This window comes from Piliocolobus tephrosceles, chromosome 17, assembly GCF_002776525.5.
Source record: "Piliocolobus tephrosceles isolate RC106 chromosome 17, ASM277652v3, whole genome shotgun sequence".
NCBI lineage: Eukaryota > Metazoa > Chordata > Mammalia > Primates > Cercopithecidae > Piliocolobus > Piliocolobus tephrosceles.
Genome location: NC_045450.1, coordinates 1,026,602 through 1,038,634, shown reverse-complemented (window position 1 = coordinate 1,038,634; position 12,033 = coordinate 1,026,602). Strand labels below are relative to the sequence as shown.

Genomic DNA, 12,033 nt, shown 5'->3' with positions numbered 1-12,033 from the left:
AAAAAAAAAAAAAAAAAAAAAAAAAAATGTATTTTGTTGTGGAGGCAGGCATCTCACCATATTGCCTAGGCTGGTCTGAAACTCCTGACCTCAAGTGGTTCTTCTGCCTCAGCCTCTCAAAGTGCTGAGATTATAGGCATAAACCACAGCACCTGGCCAAATTTAAATTTTGAACTTAAGTTTTGAATGAAAAGGGGGTTGAAATCTCTTATTTTACTTTCTTTTTTTTTTTTTTTTTTTTGAGACAGGGTTTCCTCTGGTGCCCAGGCTGAAGTGTAGTGGCACAGTAATAGCTCACTGCAGCCTCAACCTCCTGAGCTCAAGCAATCCTCCTGCCTCATCCCCCCAAGTAGCTGGGACCACAGGTACTTACCACCATGCCTCACTAATTTTTGTATTGTTTATGGAAATAGGGATCTCATTATGTTGCCCAGGCTGGTCTCAAACTCCCGAGCTCAAGCAATCTGCCTGCCTTGGCCTCCCAGAGTTCTGGGATTACAGATGTGAGCCACTGCACCCCTCGAAATCTCTTTCAATTCAAAGACGCTATGGTTGTAAAGTTCTTTTTCTTTTTTTTTTTTTTTGAGACAGAGTCTTCCTCTGTTGCCCAGGCTGTAGTTCATGGCACAATCTCGGCTCACTGCAACCTCTGCCTCCTGGGTGCAAGCGATCCTCCTGTCTCAGCCCCCCTGGTACCTGGGATTACAGGCACATGCCACCATGCCCGGCTGATTTTTGTATTTTTAGTAGAGATGGGGTTTCACCATATTGGACAAGCTGGTCTCAAACTGCTGACCTCAGGTGAGCCACCCGCCTCAGCCTCCCAAAGTGCTGGGATTACAGGCGTGAGCCACCCCGCCCGGCCGGTTGTAAAGTTCTATAGCAGTGGAATTTTAGAGTTTTTCAGGCCTACGATGTCTCTAAGATCTGTGACTCTTACATCAATAGATACTAAGATTCGAGGCTACTAAAATGTCAAGATTGTTTGGGTCTCATGGTTTGTATTTCTTTCCAAGAGTTTGGCTGGGAGTGCTGGCTCATGTCTGTAATCCCAGAACTTTGGGAGGCTGAGGTGGGCAGATCATCTAAGGTCAGGAATTTGAGACCAGAAACATGGTGAAACGCCGTCTCTACTAAAAATACAAAAAATTAGCCGGGCATGGTGGCGTGTGTCTGTAGTTTCAGCTACTCGGGAGGCTGAGGCAGGAGAATCACTTGAACCTGGGAGGCAGGGCTTGCAGTGAGCCGACATCACGCCACTGCACTCCAGCCTGGGCGACAGAGCGAGACTCTGCCTCAAAAAAAAAAAAAAAAAAAGTTCATAATGTGAAGATCGAATGTTTCTGTGACTGTGGATCTGTAGGATTGATGGTTCTGTGTCGCTGGCTTCTGCCTCGGGACAGGGCATGACCAGTGTCCCCCCTGGATACCAGCCAGGGGCCATGCTCGGTGTGGAGATTGCAGATGAGGCCAGCAGGGCCCTGCTCAGTGGAGCTGCCTAGAAGCACCAGAGTGCTCAGGGCCAGGATGGAACGATCAAAACCGGCCAGAGGGCGCCGTGCCCAGGGTAGGTGCCTTCTCCCTGTGAGCCGCCTAAGGGCAAGCCCTGCCTCCTGGCCTGCCCCCTACCCTCCCCCAGACAGGCTCCCAAGTTCACTGGCACCAGCCAGTCCAAGAGGGGTCCTGGTAGAGAGCGGGGCCCAGAGAATTCTGTAGGGGCTAGGCAATCCAGGAAAGCTTCCTGGAAGAGTAGGGAGTTTGGAATTGCGTGTTATTTGTTGACTTTGTCGTGTATGCTCTAACGGCCTGTGTTCTCCATCACAGCCAGGCTGTTTATCTTCTTCGCTGCTGCACTCAGCACAGTGCCTGGCGGGCAGTGGGAACCAAATGACTCCCTCCTATTCCTTATGTCTGTTGCCTATTGTCTGTTTCTTTCACCGTAAGCAGGGATCTGTCCGATTCGCGGCTACTTCCCAGGCTCCCAGACCAGTGACCAGCATCGCGCAGGCGCTCGGCAGAGACCAAGCACAGAGGCCTCTGCCGCGGGGCGGGTCCCGGACGCGCCGGGCGGAGTCTGGGAACTACAAGTCCCATGGTGCCTCGCGGCCGCCAGCGCACAGACGCAGCCGCCCTCGGCGTCCTGTGTAGCTGGCGACCTAGGCCGCGGGACCCGGACCGGGGTAGAGGCAAGGGCAGAGCGTCAAGGAGCGGAGTTCGCGCCTCCAGCCGCCATGCCGGACAGCTGGGACAAGGATGTGTACCCTCAGCCCCCGCGCCGCACTCCGGTGCTGTCGTCGCAGACTTGGGTGCCCAATCCCATCGTCTACATAGAGAAGGCATTCGACCTAATCGTGGACCGACCCGTGACCCTCGTGAGAGGTACGAGGCCCCAGCCCGGGGCTCCCTCGCCGGCCTCTGGGGACCCCTGGATTCCACACCCTGCCTGGATCCTCCAATGCCCCCGGGTCCCGTCTCCCTGAGACCGCCCCCGGCTGCACCCCGGGGACAAACCCCCACCCCCGGAGACCCCCGAGCTCCGTCGCCTGCTTTGGCCTCCCACTGCACCCCGGTCGTCACCTCCTAGGATCCCTTACTCTCCCCTGCACCCCAGGACGCCCCGCTTCTTCCCAGGACTCTTCCCTCCCTGCCGCACCCAGCACCCACTGCTCCAGGACCCCGCACTGCTCTCCGCCCCCGCCGCCCCGGCAACCCCTCCACTGCACCGCTGGCCTCAGGCCTCTCAAATGTTAGGGGTGGTCTGCACAGGGAAGCATCCGAATCCTGGGGGTTGTTAGACCTGTCTCTCTGCCAGATGACCAAGTGTCAGGGTGATGGCCGAGATGCCCACATTCACCATCTCTGAAACGAACCGGGAGAATGCCCGGTTCAGCTTTTTTTTTTTTTTTTTCTTTCCCTGAGACAGCCTCACTCTGTTGCCCAGACTGGAATGCAGTGGTGCGATCTCGGCTCACTGCAACCTCTGCCCCATCCGGGGTTCAAGAGATTCTCCTGCCTCAGCCTCCCCAATAGCTAGGATTACAGGTGCACCACCACCACACCCAGCTAATTTTTATATTTTTAGTAGACACGGGGTTTCACCATGTCAGTCAGGCTAGTCTCGAACTCCTGACCTCAGGTGATCCTCCCACCTTGGCCCCCCAAAGTGCTGGGATTACAGGCCTGAGCCACCGCACCCAGCCTGGTTCAGTTCTTTTTGAACACTTGGGGTGCATAGCACACTCTGGTGGTTCTCTTGTAAAAGGATGATGTCTGCAAATCAAACCCCCAAGGATCTGGAAACCGTGCAACAGCTGACCCAGCTCCCTCTCTTTCGTAGCAGTCCTAGAACATGTCTGTCCTATGTGTCGGGATGTTCGAGCTCTCTTTTTAGCTTGTTCATTTCCCAGTGAGGAAGCTGAGGCCATCAGGTGGTAAGTTCTGCTTGCTGGAGGCTCCCTGTTGGAACCTCTGCGCACCCAGTCCTCCCCCAGGACTCCACAGGGGTCCCTGTGCAGCTGGGGGAGGTGCACTGGCAGAGCCGCGTCACAGTCAGTGCTGTCTGTGCGAAGCAGCTGCCTGTAGGCTTGTGTGGGGGACAGAGTAAGGTAATGCATGTGGAATTCTGAGGATGATGCCTGGTACACTGGAGCTCTCCATCAGCTGTAGCCTAGGCCTTCACAGGCCGGCCTGGCCAGCCACACCTCATAGAGAGACGAATTGCCGGTTTTCTTTTGTTTTTGAGATGGAGTCTCGCTCTGTCACCCAGGCTGGAGCACAGTGATGCGATCTCGGCCCACTGCTAGTTCCACCTCCCGGGTTCACGCCATTCTCCTGCCTCAGCCTCCTGAGTAGCTGGGACTACAGGCACCCACCACCATGCCCGGCTAATTTTTTTTACTTTTTTTAGTAGAGATGGGGTTTCACCGTGTTAGCCGGGATGGTCTCCATCTCGACCTCATGATCCGCCCGCCTCGGCCTCCCAAAGTGCTTGGATTACAGGCGTGAGCCACCGCGCCCGGCCAAATTGCCTGTTTTCTAAACGCTGGAACTCAGGAAGTTCTCCCTCCCCTCCAAGGGGCTTATGAGAACTAGAAAGCTAAAAGCTTGTCCAAACCAATGAGGTGTTTTGAGTCTGTGGTTTTGTCTTTGCAGAATTTATAGAGCGGCAGCACGCAAAGAACAGGTATTACTACTACCACCGGCAGTACCGCCGTGTGCCGGACATCACTGAGTGCAAGGAAAACGATGTCATGTGCATGTATGAAGCCGAAATGCAGTGGAGGAGGGACTAGTACGTGAGCCACGCTGGGAGTGTGGAGATCTGCAGCATGCGCAGCTGGGCCACCGGTCCCTGGGATGCCACAGAGTAGCATGCCCAGATCTTAGGGGTGACCCCAGGGCTCTGGATTTCAATTATTCTCGCGGGGTACAGGGAAAGGATTCCTTGTGATTAGCCTCTCTTGCTCCCTTTCTCCCCCAGCAAAGTCGACCAAGAAATTGTCAACATTATACAGGCTCGACTCAAGGCCTGTCAGCAGAGGGAAGGACACAACTACAAGCAGAACTGCAGCAAGGAAATGGAGCAGTTCGCCCAGGTGGCCAAGGCCTACCAGGACCGCTGTGCGTGACCTCCCCCTCCCATCCTCCTGAGGCCTGGGGCCCAGAACCATCGCGATTCCTCCCTCCCTTCACTTCTGCCCACTTGACTTTGCCCCCTTTGTATGTAGCAGAGGCCTGGGTTCCCAGCTTGTTTCTATTGCTTTCTCAGATCAGGACCTGGGGGCTCACTATTCTGCCAGGAAGTGCCTGGCCAAACAGAAGGAGAGGATGCTGGAAGAGAGAAAAGCTGCAAAAGAGGCTGCCGCTGCCACCTCCTGAGGCATCTGTGGGTGCACCTGCTGTGTGGCTCTGTATGACTGTTGCTTAAATAAAGTCCTGCAACCTGCCTGTGTTTCTGGTGTGATCTATTGGCCCCACATCACAGATTCAAACCACCACTAACCATGCAGGACACAGGAAATAGTAACAGGCTTAATTCACTTTATTTTTCTTGTATAAAAAGCCTATGTTGTAGCCACAGCTGGAGCCTGGGTCCGCTGCACAGAGACTCTGGTGTGGGTCTTGACAAGGTGGTCAGTGAATTCCTGATAGGGAGACTTGGTAAACACAGTCTCCTTCCAGAGGTCAGGGGTCAGGTAGCTGTAGGTCTTAGAGATGGCATCAAACGTGGCCTTGGCTGCAAAACAAAAGAACCCCAGGAGGGTCAGTGGTGTGCTTGAGGCAAGTCCCCCAACCCAAAAATTGTCGCACTCCTAGGAACAGAGAGGCCATTCTGGGCGGGTCTGTCGTGCATTAGGAGAGCCTTTCTCTGCCTCCCTGAAAACACGCCAAGCACACACCGGACCCGTGTGGTTAAGCGGAGCTGAGAGACCATGGCTATGCCCCATGCGTGGACCACCTACCGAAGTTGCCCAAGGTGGCAGTGCAACCCCGGGCTGAGGTGTAGCAGTCATCAATACCAGCCATCATGAGCAGCTTCTTGGGCACAGGCGCTGAGACGATGCCAGTGCCCCTGGGTGCAGGGATGAGGCGCACCAACACGGAGCCACAGCGGCCAGTCACCTGGTGAGGGAAGAAGTCAGGAGACAAGGGCCCAAGGGAGCCCACCCCACAGCAGGCCCATAACCTGCCACCAGCCTACCTTGCAAGGGACGGTGTGGGGCTTGCCGATCTTGTTCCCCCAGTAGCCTCTGCGCACCGGGACAATGGAGAGTTTGGCCAGGATGATGGCCCCACGGATGGCAGTGGCCACCTCCTTGGAGCACTTAACACCCAGGCCGACATGGCCATTGTAGTCCCCGATAGCAACAAACGCCTGTGAAGAGATGTGTGTGAGGCGACTGGTGGCCCTACACCCAATCACCGCCCACCGCCCAGGGGCCTGTTGCGCCCCTCAAGGAAAGAGAGGCCACAGTAAGGCCCATCCGAGGTCCTGAGGAGATCTTTTCTCTCTCTCCCCATTACGAAAGTCACACGGGTGAAGCCAAGTGCAACTACGCAGAGCCGAGAGAGTCCTGACAAGCCCAGCCCAGCCCACTCCAGGACAGCCAGGTACCTTGAACCTGGTGCGCTGGCCAGCACGGGTCTGCTTCTGCACTGGCATAATCTTCAAAACCTCGTCTTTGAGAGAGGCCCCCAAGAAAAAGTCAATGATCTCAGATTCCTGCAACAAACAAGAGAATTGTGGGGAGTGCATTAACGAAAAACTTAGCACCATTATGCTATTCAACAACCAAAGTCATCTGCGGGGCAGTGGCTCACACCTGTAATCCCAGCACTTTGGGAAGCTGAGGTGGGCAGATCACGAGGTCAGGACTTAAAGACCAGCCTGGCCCACATGGTGAAACCCCATCTCTATTCAACATACAAAAAATTAGCCGGGAGTGGTGGCGGGCGCCTGTAAACCCAGCTATTCAGGAGGCTGAGGCAGGAGCTTGAACCTGGGAGGCGAAGGTTGCAGCGAGCCGAGATCGCACCAGCCTGGGTGACAGGCCGAGACTCTGCCCCGCCAAAAAAAAATTTGTCATGAACCCCCTCACCTGGCATTCCCCATCTGTCCCCTTTGTTTCGTTTCAGCAGTGTTAATGGAATCTTGTAAGGTTAGCATGTTTCAGCATCTCAATCGTTTCTTCCTATCTGCCCTTTTCCTCGTTTGGTGAGATGTGGCTTTCCACTCAGGTTTCCTTTTGCTTTGTCCAGCTTTGGCCTAGCCATGAACACCGTACCTTGCTAGAGCGAACGCTCACATGACAAACGTGCCATTAGCCTTTCCCCACTGCACCAGCTGGACGCGGATGACAGCTGTCCGGTACATGCGCACTGTAAGTTTGCTAACCCTTACGGTGTCCTCCCACAACCTGAACTGCATCGTCCTCTCGGACGGCATGAACCGAGCGCTGCTTCTGTCTCAGCTCTTCATGAATTCGCTGCGAAACGTGGGAAGATGCGCTGAAATGCCTTTCGTGGCTCTCGCTTCGCTCAGGTATATCCATCCAACTCTCTCAAGTGGAATCCTCTCCTCAGCCGGCCCGCAACACAACCTCAACCTCTCCAACGAGACGCCGGGTCCTTCAAGGCGGGTCAATGGCAGATGCCAAGTATCCAACCCCAGCCCAAACCACTCCGGGGTCGCACTTGTTCAACGTCCCAACGCCCGACGCGTACCTTAATGGGCAGAGAGAAGAGGTAGATCTCTTCCAGGGACTTGATCTTCATGTCCTTGACCAAGCGGCCCAGCTTGGTGACCGGCATCCACTAGAGGGAGAAAATGCGCGAGTGACCAGGGCCGCTCTCCGCCGCCGCCTACGGGCCCGATCCCGCGCGTAGCTGAAACCTACCTCCTTATCCTCGGCCTTGCCTCCGCGAGCTCCACGGCCTCGGCCCCGACCCCGTCCACGGCCGCGACCGCGGCCCCGGATGCCACTGCCGAAACCTCCGCGGAAGCCACCGCGGTTCCCCATCCCAGGGCCACCAGGGCCTCCGGGCCCCCCCGCTGCACCGGCGTCATCCGCCATTTGCTGGAGAAAACGACAAGAACCGAGCAGTCAGTGCGGGGTAGGCATCTAGCAGCCCCCCGCAAGACCCAGACAGGGGCTCCCGCCCAGGAGCGCGGACTCGGGAGCCTAGACCCGACTCGATGTCCGCGGATTCCAGCCGCCCGCGCCGAGACCCGCAGCTGCATATTAGACCACTCACGTGTTTTCTCGGAGAAAAAGAGCGAGGCCTGCTGGGAAGCAGGTTTTATACCACACCAAGCGCCGCGAGACCTCCGCTGCCCCGCCCCGGGCGGGAGCGCGCCGAGCTCCCATAAGGCAACCTGTGATTGGCTCCGCGGTGCGCCGCCCTCACCGGGCTCGGCGTGCTCCTGCGCGTCCGGCCCCAGCCGCGGCCTGGGAATCTACACCACCCGAAAAGCGGCTATAACCGCCCGCGCGTCTTTTGCGCTCCCCTATTCACTCAGGTAGGTCGTGCCGCGTTCGCCACCGGTATCCCGCTGGTGGTCTTGGAGACCGGCGTTGGTTGAAAATCACCCCCGGCTTTGGCCGTGACCGCGGGTGAGATTCGACGCCCAGAGCCTCCGGGGGCCTCAGCTCACCGCGCGCTGCTCCGTGTGCGGCGGTGAAACCCAGGCCCCGACAGGCGCCGCGGCCTCCCCCCAGGTGTGGCCGCTCGCGTGGTCTGGCCCCTGACTCCTGACCCTGGCTGCCGACCCCTAACCCCGTTTTCTCTCCGCAGGACACTGGTCCTCCCACGCCTGAGACCGACGTCGCCAGGACCGCGGGGTCGGGGGGACTCGGCTGTTGCCCGTCTTTCAAATAAAGCTGTTTGCCTAACTCATTGCGTGCGGGTGTTCTTGGGGTCCCGACCCGCCTATCAGCCTGGCAAGTGCATCTGTTCACGCTGTGGCGGGGAGAACCCTAGCGAGATGCCTCCTCGTCTTTCCTGGCCATCCCAACGCCGCGTTGGACACAAGGATGGGATGTGGGAGGTTGGCAGGTGACATGTAAAGGTCCGACACTTAAGTGGTGGAGCCAGATTGGGAACAGTCTTGTGGCCATGCGCGCCTCAGGTAAAGTGCCCTGGCCCAAAGGGCGCCAGGTGGGGCCAGCAGAGCGCTCGCAAGGATGGGAAGTTCAGAGGCTTCCAGTGACTTCCTTGTGAGACCAGCTGAGATTCTAAGGGATTTGATCAACTAGGCCTAGATGAACTCAGCGACCCAGTAGTGCTAGGCTGGAGTGGATCAGACACCTGGTTTGGGAGGCTGGGCCCCCTGCTGTGGGGCAGCAGGTTACCCAGGAGTTTAGTTCTCACTGCCTTGGAGCTAGCCCCTGAGTATCAGATCCTAAGTGAAGACCCCTAGTGGGTCAATGCCTAAAGCTCTGAAACACTAGGAGCCCTAGGAGCTGCAGCCCTCTGGAGAGAAGAGGGCGGCGATCCCTGGGATCCCACTGAAGCCCTGGCCTGGGGGAAACAGCTCCATGAAGCTTGGTTCATCTCAGCTCACTGCAGCTTCTGCCTCCCGCTTTCAAGCAATAATGCCTCAGCCTCCCAAGCAGCTAGGACTACAAGCACCTGCCACCACGCTCGGCTAATTTGTCTGTATTTTTAGTAGCGATAGGTTTTCACCATGTTGACCAGGCTGGTTCGAACTCCTGACCTCAACCGATCTGCCTGCCTCGGCCTCCCAAAGTGTTAGGCTTGCAGGCATGGGCCAGTGCACCTAGCCCTGTGACTTTTTAAAGAGGTGGGGTCGGCCGACCGCGGTGGCTCAAGCCTGTAATCCCAGCACTTTGGGAGGCCGAGACGGGCGGATCATGAGGTCAGGAGATTGAGACCATCCTGGCTAACACGGTGAAACCCCATCTCTACTAAAAAGTACAAAAAAACTAGCTGGGCGAGGTGGCGGGCGCCCGTAGTCCCAGCTACGCGGGAGGCTGAGGCAGGAGAATGGCGTAAACCCGGGAGGCGGAGCTTGCAGTGAGCTGAGATCCGGTCACTGCACTCCAGCCTGGGTGACAGAGCGAGACTCCGTCTCAAAAAAAAAAAAAAAAGAGGTGGGGTCACACTGAGTTGCCCAGACTGGTCTCCTGGGCTCAAGTGATCCTCCTGCCTTGGCCTCCCAAACTGCTGGGATTACAGGTGTGAGCCACTGCGCCCGGCTACCTGTGATTCTCTACAGAAGGGAACAAGGGCTGGGCTGTACAGGGTCTCTGGGCCCTGAACCAGGGTTGTGATTGGCTTGAGCTGGACAATGCTATTGTGATGTCAACCTACACCCACTGTGAAATGCAGGCTCCTGAGCTCTGGGGGCCTGTGGAGCTGCTGTCTAGACACAGATCATGGTGAGTCTGGGGTCCTCTTGCCTCCAGCCCTTAGATGTGTGCCCAACTCCAGAAACCTGCCGAGTTGTTCAGGGATCGACCCCACTGCACTTGGAAAGGGTGGGCAATGGGTCACAGGCCCCCATATGGTACAATGAAACCTGGAAGGCTCTGGCTAGGTCTGATTCCAGGCTAAGGCCCCCGTCTCCAACCAGGGATTAGTAGTCCTGGGGTGGGGGGCCCTAACCCCTACAGCTGCCCCCTCAAAGTGGGTGCTGAGCCAGCCCCTGTACTTGAAGTTCTGTGGCCCACCTCCCCGCCCAAAGCTTGCTAGGCTGTTGCTGGGTATGTGGACCAGGGACTGGATCACTGTCCCAGCCAGGTCCTGACACCTGGCCTTTGCAGAGAGGCGGGTATGATCTCAACCTCTTCGCCAGCCCTCCTGACAGCAACTTTGTGTGCTCCGTCTGCCATGGGGTTCTCAAGAGGCCAGCAAGGTTGCCATGCAGCCACATCTTCTGCAAAAAGTGCATCCTCCAGTGGCTAGCCAGGTGCCACCGGGTACCCAAGGGGTTGGGGGGGGTAGGAGTGAGACTGGGGGCAATTGCTGTGGCCCAGAACAGAGGGGAAAGTCAGCCAAAAGACTCAGCCACGGAATCCCCCTAAACTAAAATGTGTATACCCTCACTCAGTGGCGTGTGCAGACCCCGGCCCCAGCCTCGGAGCTGAGAGCGCCCTGTAATATGCCCTGATGCCCTCTTCAGCTGATGAAAGGACCACCTGGGTCACTGAGTGAGAGCTTGACCAGGGCTCCCTTCCCATTCCCAACACTCACCCCTACTCGTGCCTCCTTCCAGACAAAAGACCTGTCCGTGCTGTAGGAAAGAGGTGAAAAGGAAAAAGATCGTCCGCGTGAATAAACTCCGGAAAATCATTGGCCGCCTGGAAGTCAAGGTAGCTCAAAGTAGCCACTCCCCCAACCCTGGACCCTTCCCACCCTAGTAGGGGTGGGGCAGGGCCAGGAGAGGGGGCAGGAGAATCCTATCTTCAGACATAAACAAGTGCAGCCTTGGGAGGACCAGACGTGGCTGAGTTTGAATCGTGGCTCTACTGCTTTGCTGTGACTTTAAGCAAGTCACCTAACTTTTTCAAGCCCAGGGGTCTCAGCTGTAAAATGGAGATTTTAGAGGACTCACAGAGGATTTTCAGAGGCTCTAGTGCCTGGTGTGCTGGCCACTACTCTCCAGCCCCCTAGTTTTACAGATGGGTAAACTGAGGTTAAAAAGGAAAGCCTGGCATCCACATCACTCACCAGACCAACCCAACTGTGTACCTTCCAGTTCCCCAAGCCTCAGGCCTCGCCCTTCTCCTGGAACTTCTAGCTTTTTCCCACTTCCAAGCATTTGCCCCAGTGATCTCTCCACCCACTCACCCAAGTCAGAAAAGTGTGGGAGGCTCCCGGTTCCCTGGTTCCTGGTGAATGGAAAGCCAGGGGTGGGGGGTTCTGGGGGTGTCCCGCCTGATTTCTTCACACGTGTTCTCCTTCACCCTCAGTGCAAGAACGCCAACGCTGGCTGCATAGTGACGTGCCCCCTGGCCCATCGCAAGGGGCACCAGGACTCATGCCCCTTCGAGCTAATGGCCTGCCCCAACGAGGGCTGCACCTCGCGGGTGCCGCGTGGGGCCCTGGCAGAGCACCGGCAGCACTGCCAGCAAGGATCCCAGCAGCGCTGCCCCCTGGGCTGCGGGGCCACCCTGGACCCGGTCAAGCGCGCTCGCCACAACTGCTACCGGGAGCTGCACAATGCCTGGAGCGCGCGCCAGGAGCGCAGTCGGACCCTGCTGGTGTGCCTTCTGCGGCGCGTGCGCTGGCTGTACCGAGCCACCAGCGTCGTTCGCCGAGAGCTAGCGGAGCTCAGCAACTTCTTGGAGGAAGACACCGCTCTGCTGGAGGGCACCTCACAGGAGAAGGCCAAGGTCGCCCCATAAGGCAACGCTGGGGCTGAGGGGGTGGGGGAGCCTAGGGCCAACATACCTTGTAAATAGGTCAATAAAAGCGGAGCCCAGGCCTGCCTGCCTCTGTGCCTGCGGCCCTCATAACTGTCACCGGTGCATCCCTGCCGCCCTTTCCAGGCATTTGCCTGCTCTCTTT

At 57.2% G+C, this 12,033-nt stretch overlaps 3 protein-coding genes and 3 non-coding genes across 6 annotated transcripts; 3 read left to right on the top strand and 3 right to left on the bottom strand.

Annotated features, from left to right (window-relative positions):
* The first annotated feature begins 2,110 nt into the window (after positions 1 to 2,110).
* Positions 2,111 to 4,945, top strand: NDUFB10 (NADH:ubiquinone oxidoreductase subunit B10). The gene is made up of 4 exons (XM_023189132.1): positions 2,111 to 2,379; positions 4,153 to 4,291; positions 4,481 to 4,620; positions 4,769 to 4,945. Exons 1-4 carry the CDS (start codon positions 2,232 to 2,234, stop codon positions 4,876 to 4,878), a joined length of 537 nt encoding a protein of 178 aa, XP_023044900.1. The 5' UTR covers positions 2,111 to 2,231; the 3' UTR covers positions 4,879 to 4,945.
* A 78-nt stretch (positions 4,946 to 5,023) lies between these two features.
* RPS2 (ribosomal protein S2) lies at positions 5,024 to 7,771 on the bottom strand. Its single transcript, XM_023189131.2, has 6 exons — positions 7,398 to 7,771; positions 7,225 to 7,314; positions 6,116 to 6,223; positions 5,702 to 5,875; positions 5,463 to 5,622; positions 5,024 to 5,236 (listed from the first exon to the last, which is right to left on the bottom strand). Exons 1-6 carry the CDS (start codon positions 7,572 to 7,574, stop codon positions 5,064 to 5,066), a joined length of 882 nt encoding a protein of 293 aa, XP_023044899.1. The 5' UTR covers positions 7,575 to 7,771; the 3' UTR covers positions 5,024 to 5,063.
* LOC111524175 lies at positions 5,300 to 5,432 on the bottom strand. The gene has a single exon (XR_002725715.1). It is a non-coding gene; the product is annotated as a small nucleolar RNA SNORA64/SNORA10 family (small nucleolar RNA).
* Positions 5,940 to 6,073, bottom strand: LOC111524174. Its single transcript, XR_002725714.1, has one exon. It is a non-coding gene; the product is annotated as a small nucleolar RNA SNORA64/SNORA10 family (small nucleolar RNA).
* A 303-nt stretch (positions 7,772 to 8,074) lies between the features above and the next one.
* Positions 8,075 to 8,201, top strand: LOC111524178. The gene has a single exon (XR_002725717.1). It is a non-coding gene; the product is annotated as a small nucleolar RNA ACA64 (small nucleolar RNA).
* A 483-nt stretch (positions 8,202 to 8,684) lies between these two features.
* Positions 8,685 to 11,927, top strand: RNF151 (ring finger protein 151). The gene is given in 4 exon segments (XM_031934485.1): positions 8,685 to 8,717; positions 10,287 to 10,432; positions 10,739 to 10,835; positions 11,436 to 11,927. Coding segments are annotated over 4 exon segments (768 nt in total).
* The last annotated feature ends 106 nt before the right edge of the window (positions 11,928 to 12,033 follow it).

Coding starts and splice junctions, on each gene's coding strand:
- RPS2 (XM_023189131.2), bottom strand. CDS start 7,574: ATGGCGGATGACGCCGGTGCAGCGGGGGGGCCCGGAGGCCCTGGTGGC. Junction 6,224..7,224: donor TCTTCTCTCTGCCCATTAAG/GTACGCGTCGGG, acceptor TGTTTGTTGCAG/GAATCTGAGATCATTGACTT. Junction 5,876..6,115: donor GCCAGCGCACCAGGTTCAAG/GTACCTGGCTGT, acceptor ATCTCTTCACAG/GCGTTTGTTGCTATCGGGGA.
- NDUFB10 (XM_023189132.1), top strand. CDS start 2,232: ATGCCGGACAGCTGGGACAAGGATGTGTACCCTCAGCCCCCGCGCCGC. Junction 2,380..4,152: donor ACCCGTGACCCTCGTGAGAG/GTACGAGGCCCC, acceptor TTGTCTTTGCAG/AATTTATAGAGCGGCAGCAC. Junction 4,621..4,768: donor CAAGGCCTACCAGGACCGCT/GTGCGTGACCTC, acceptor TTGCTTTCTCAG/ATCAGGACCTGGGGGCTCAC.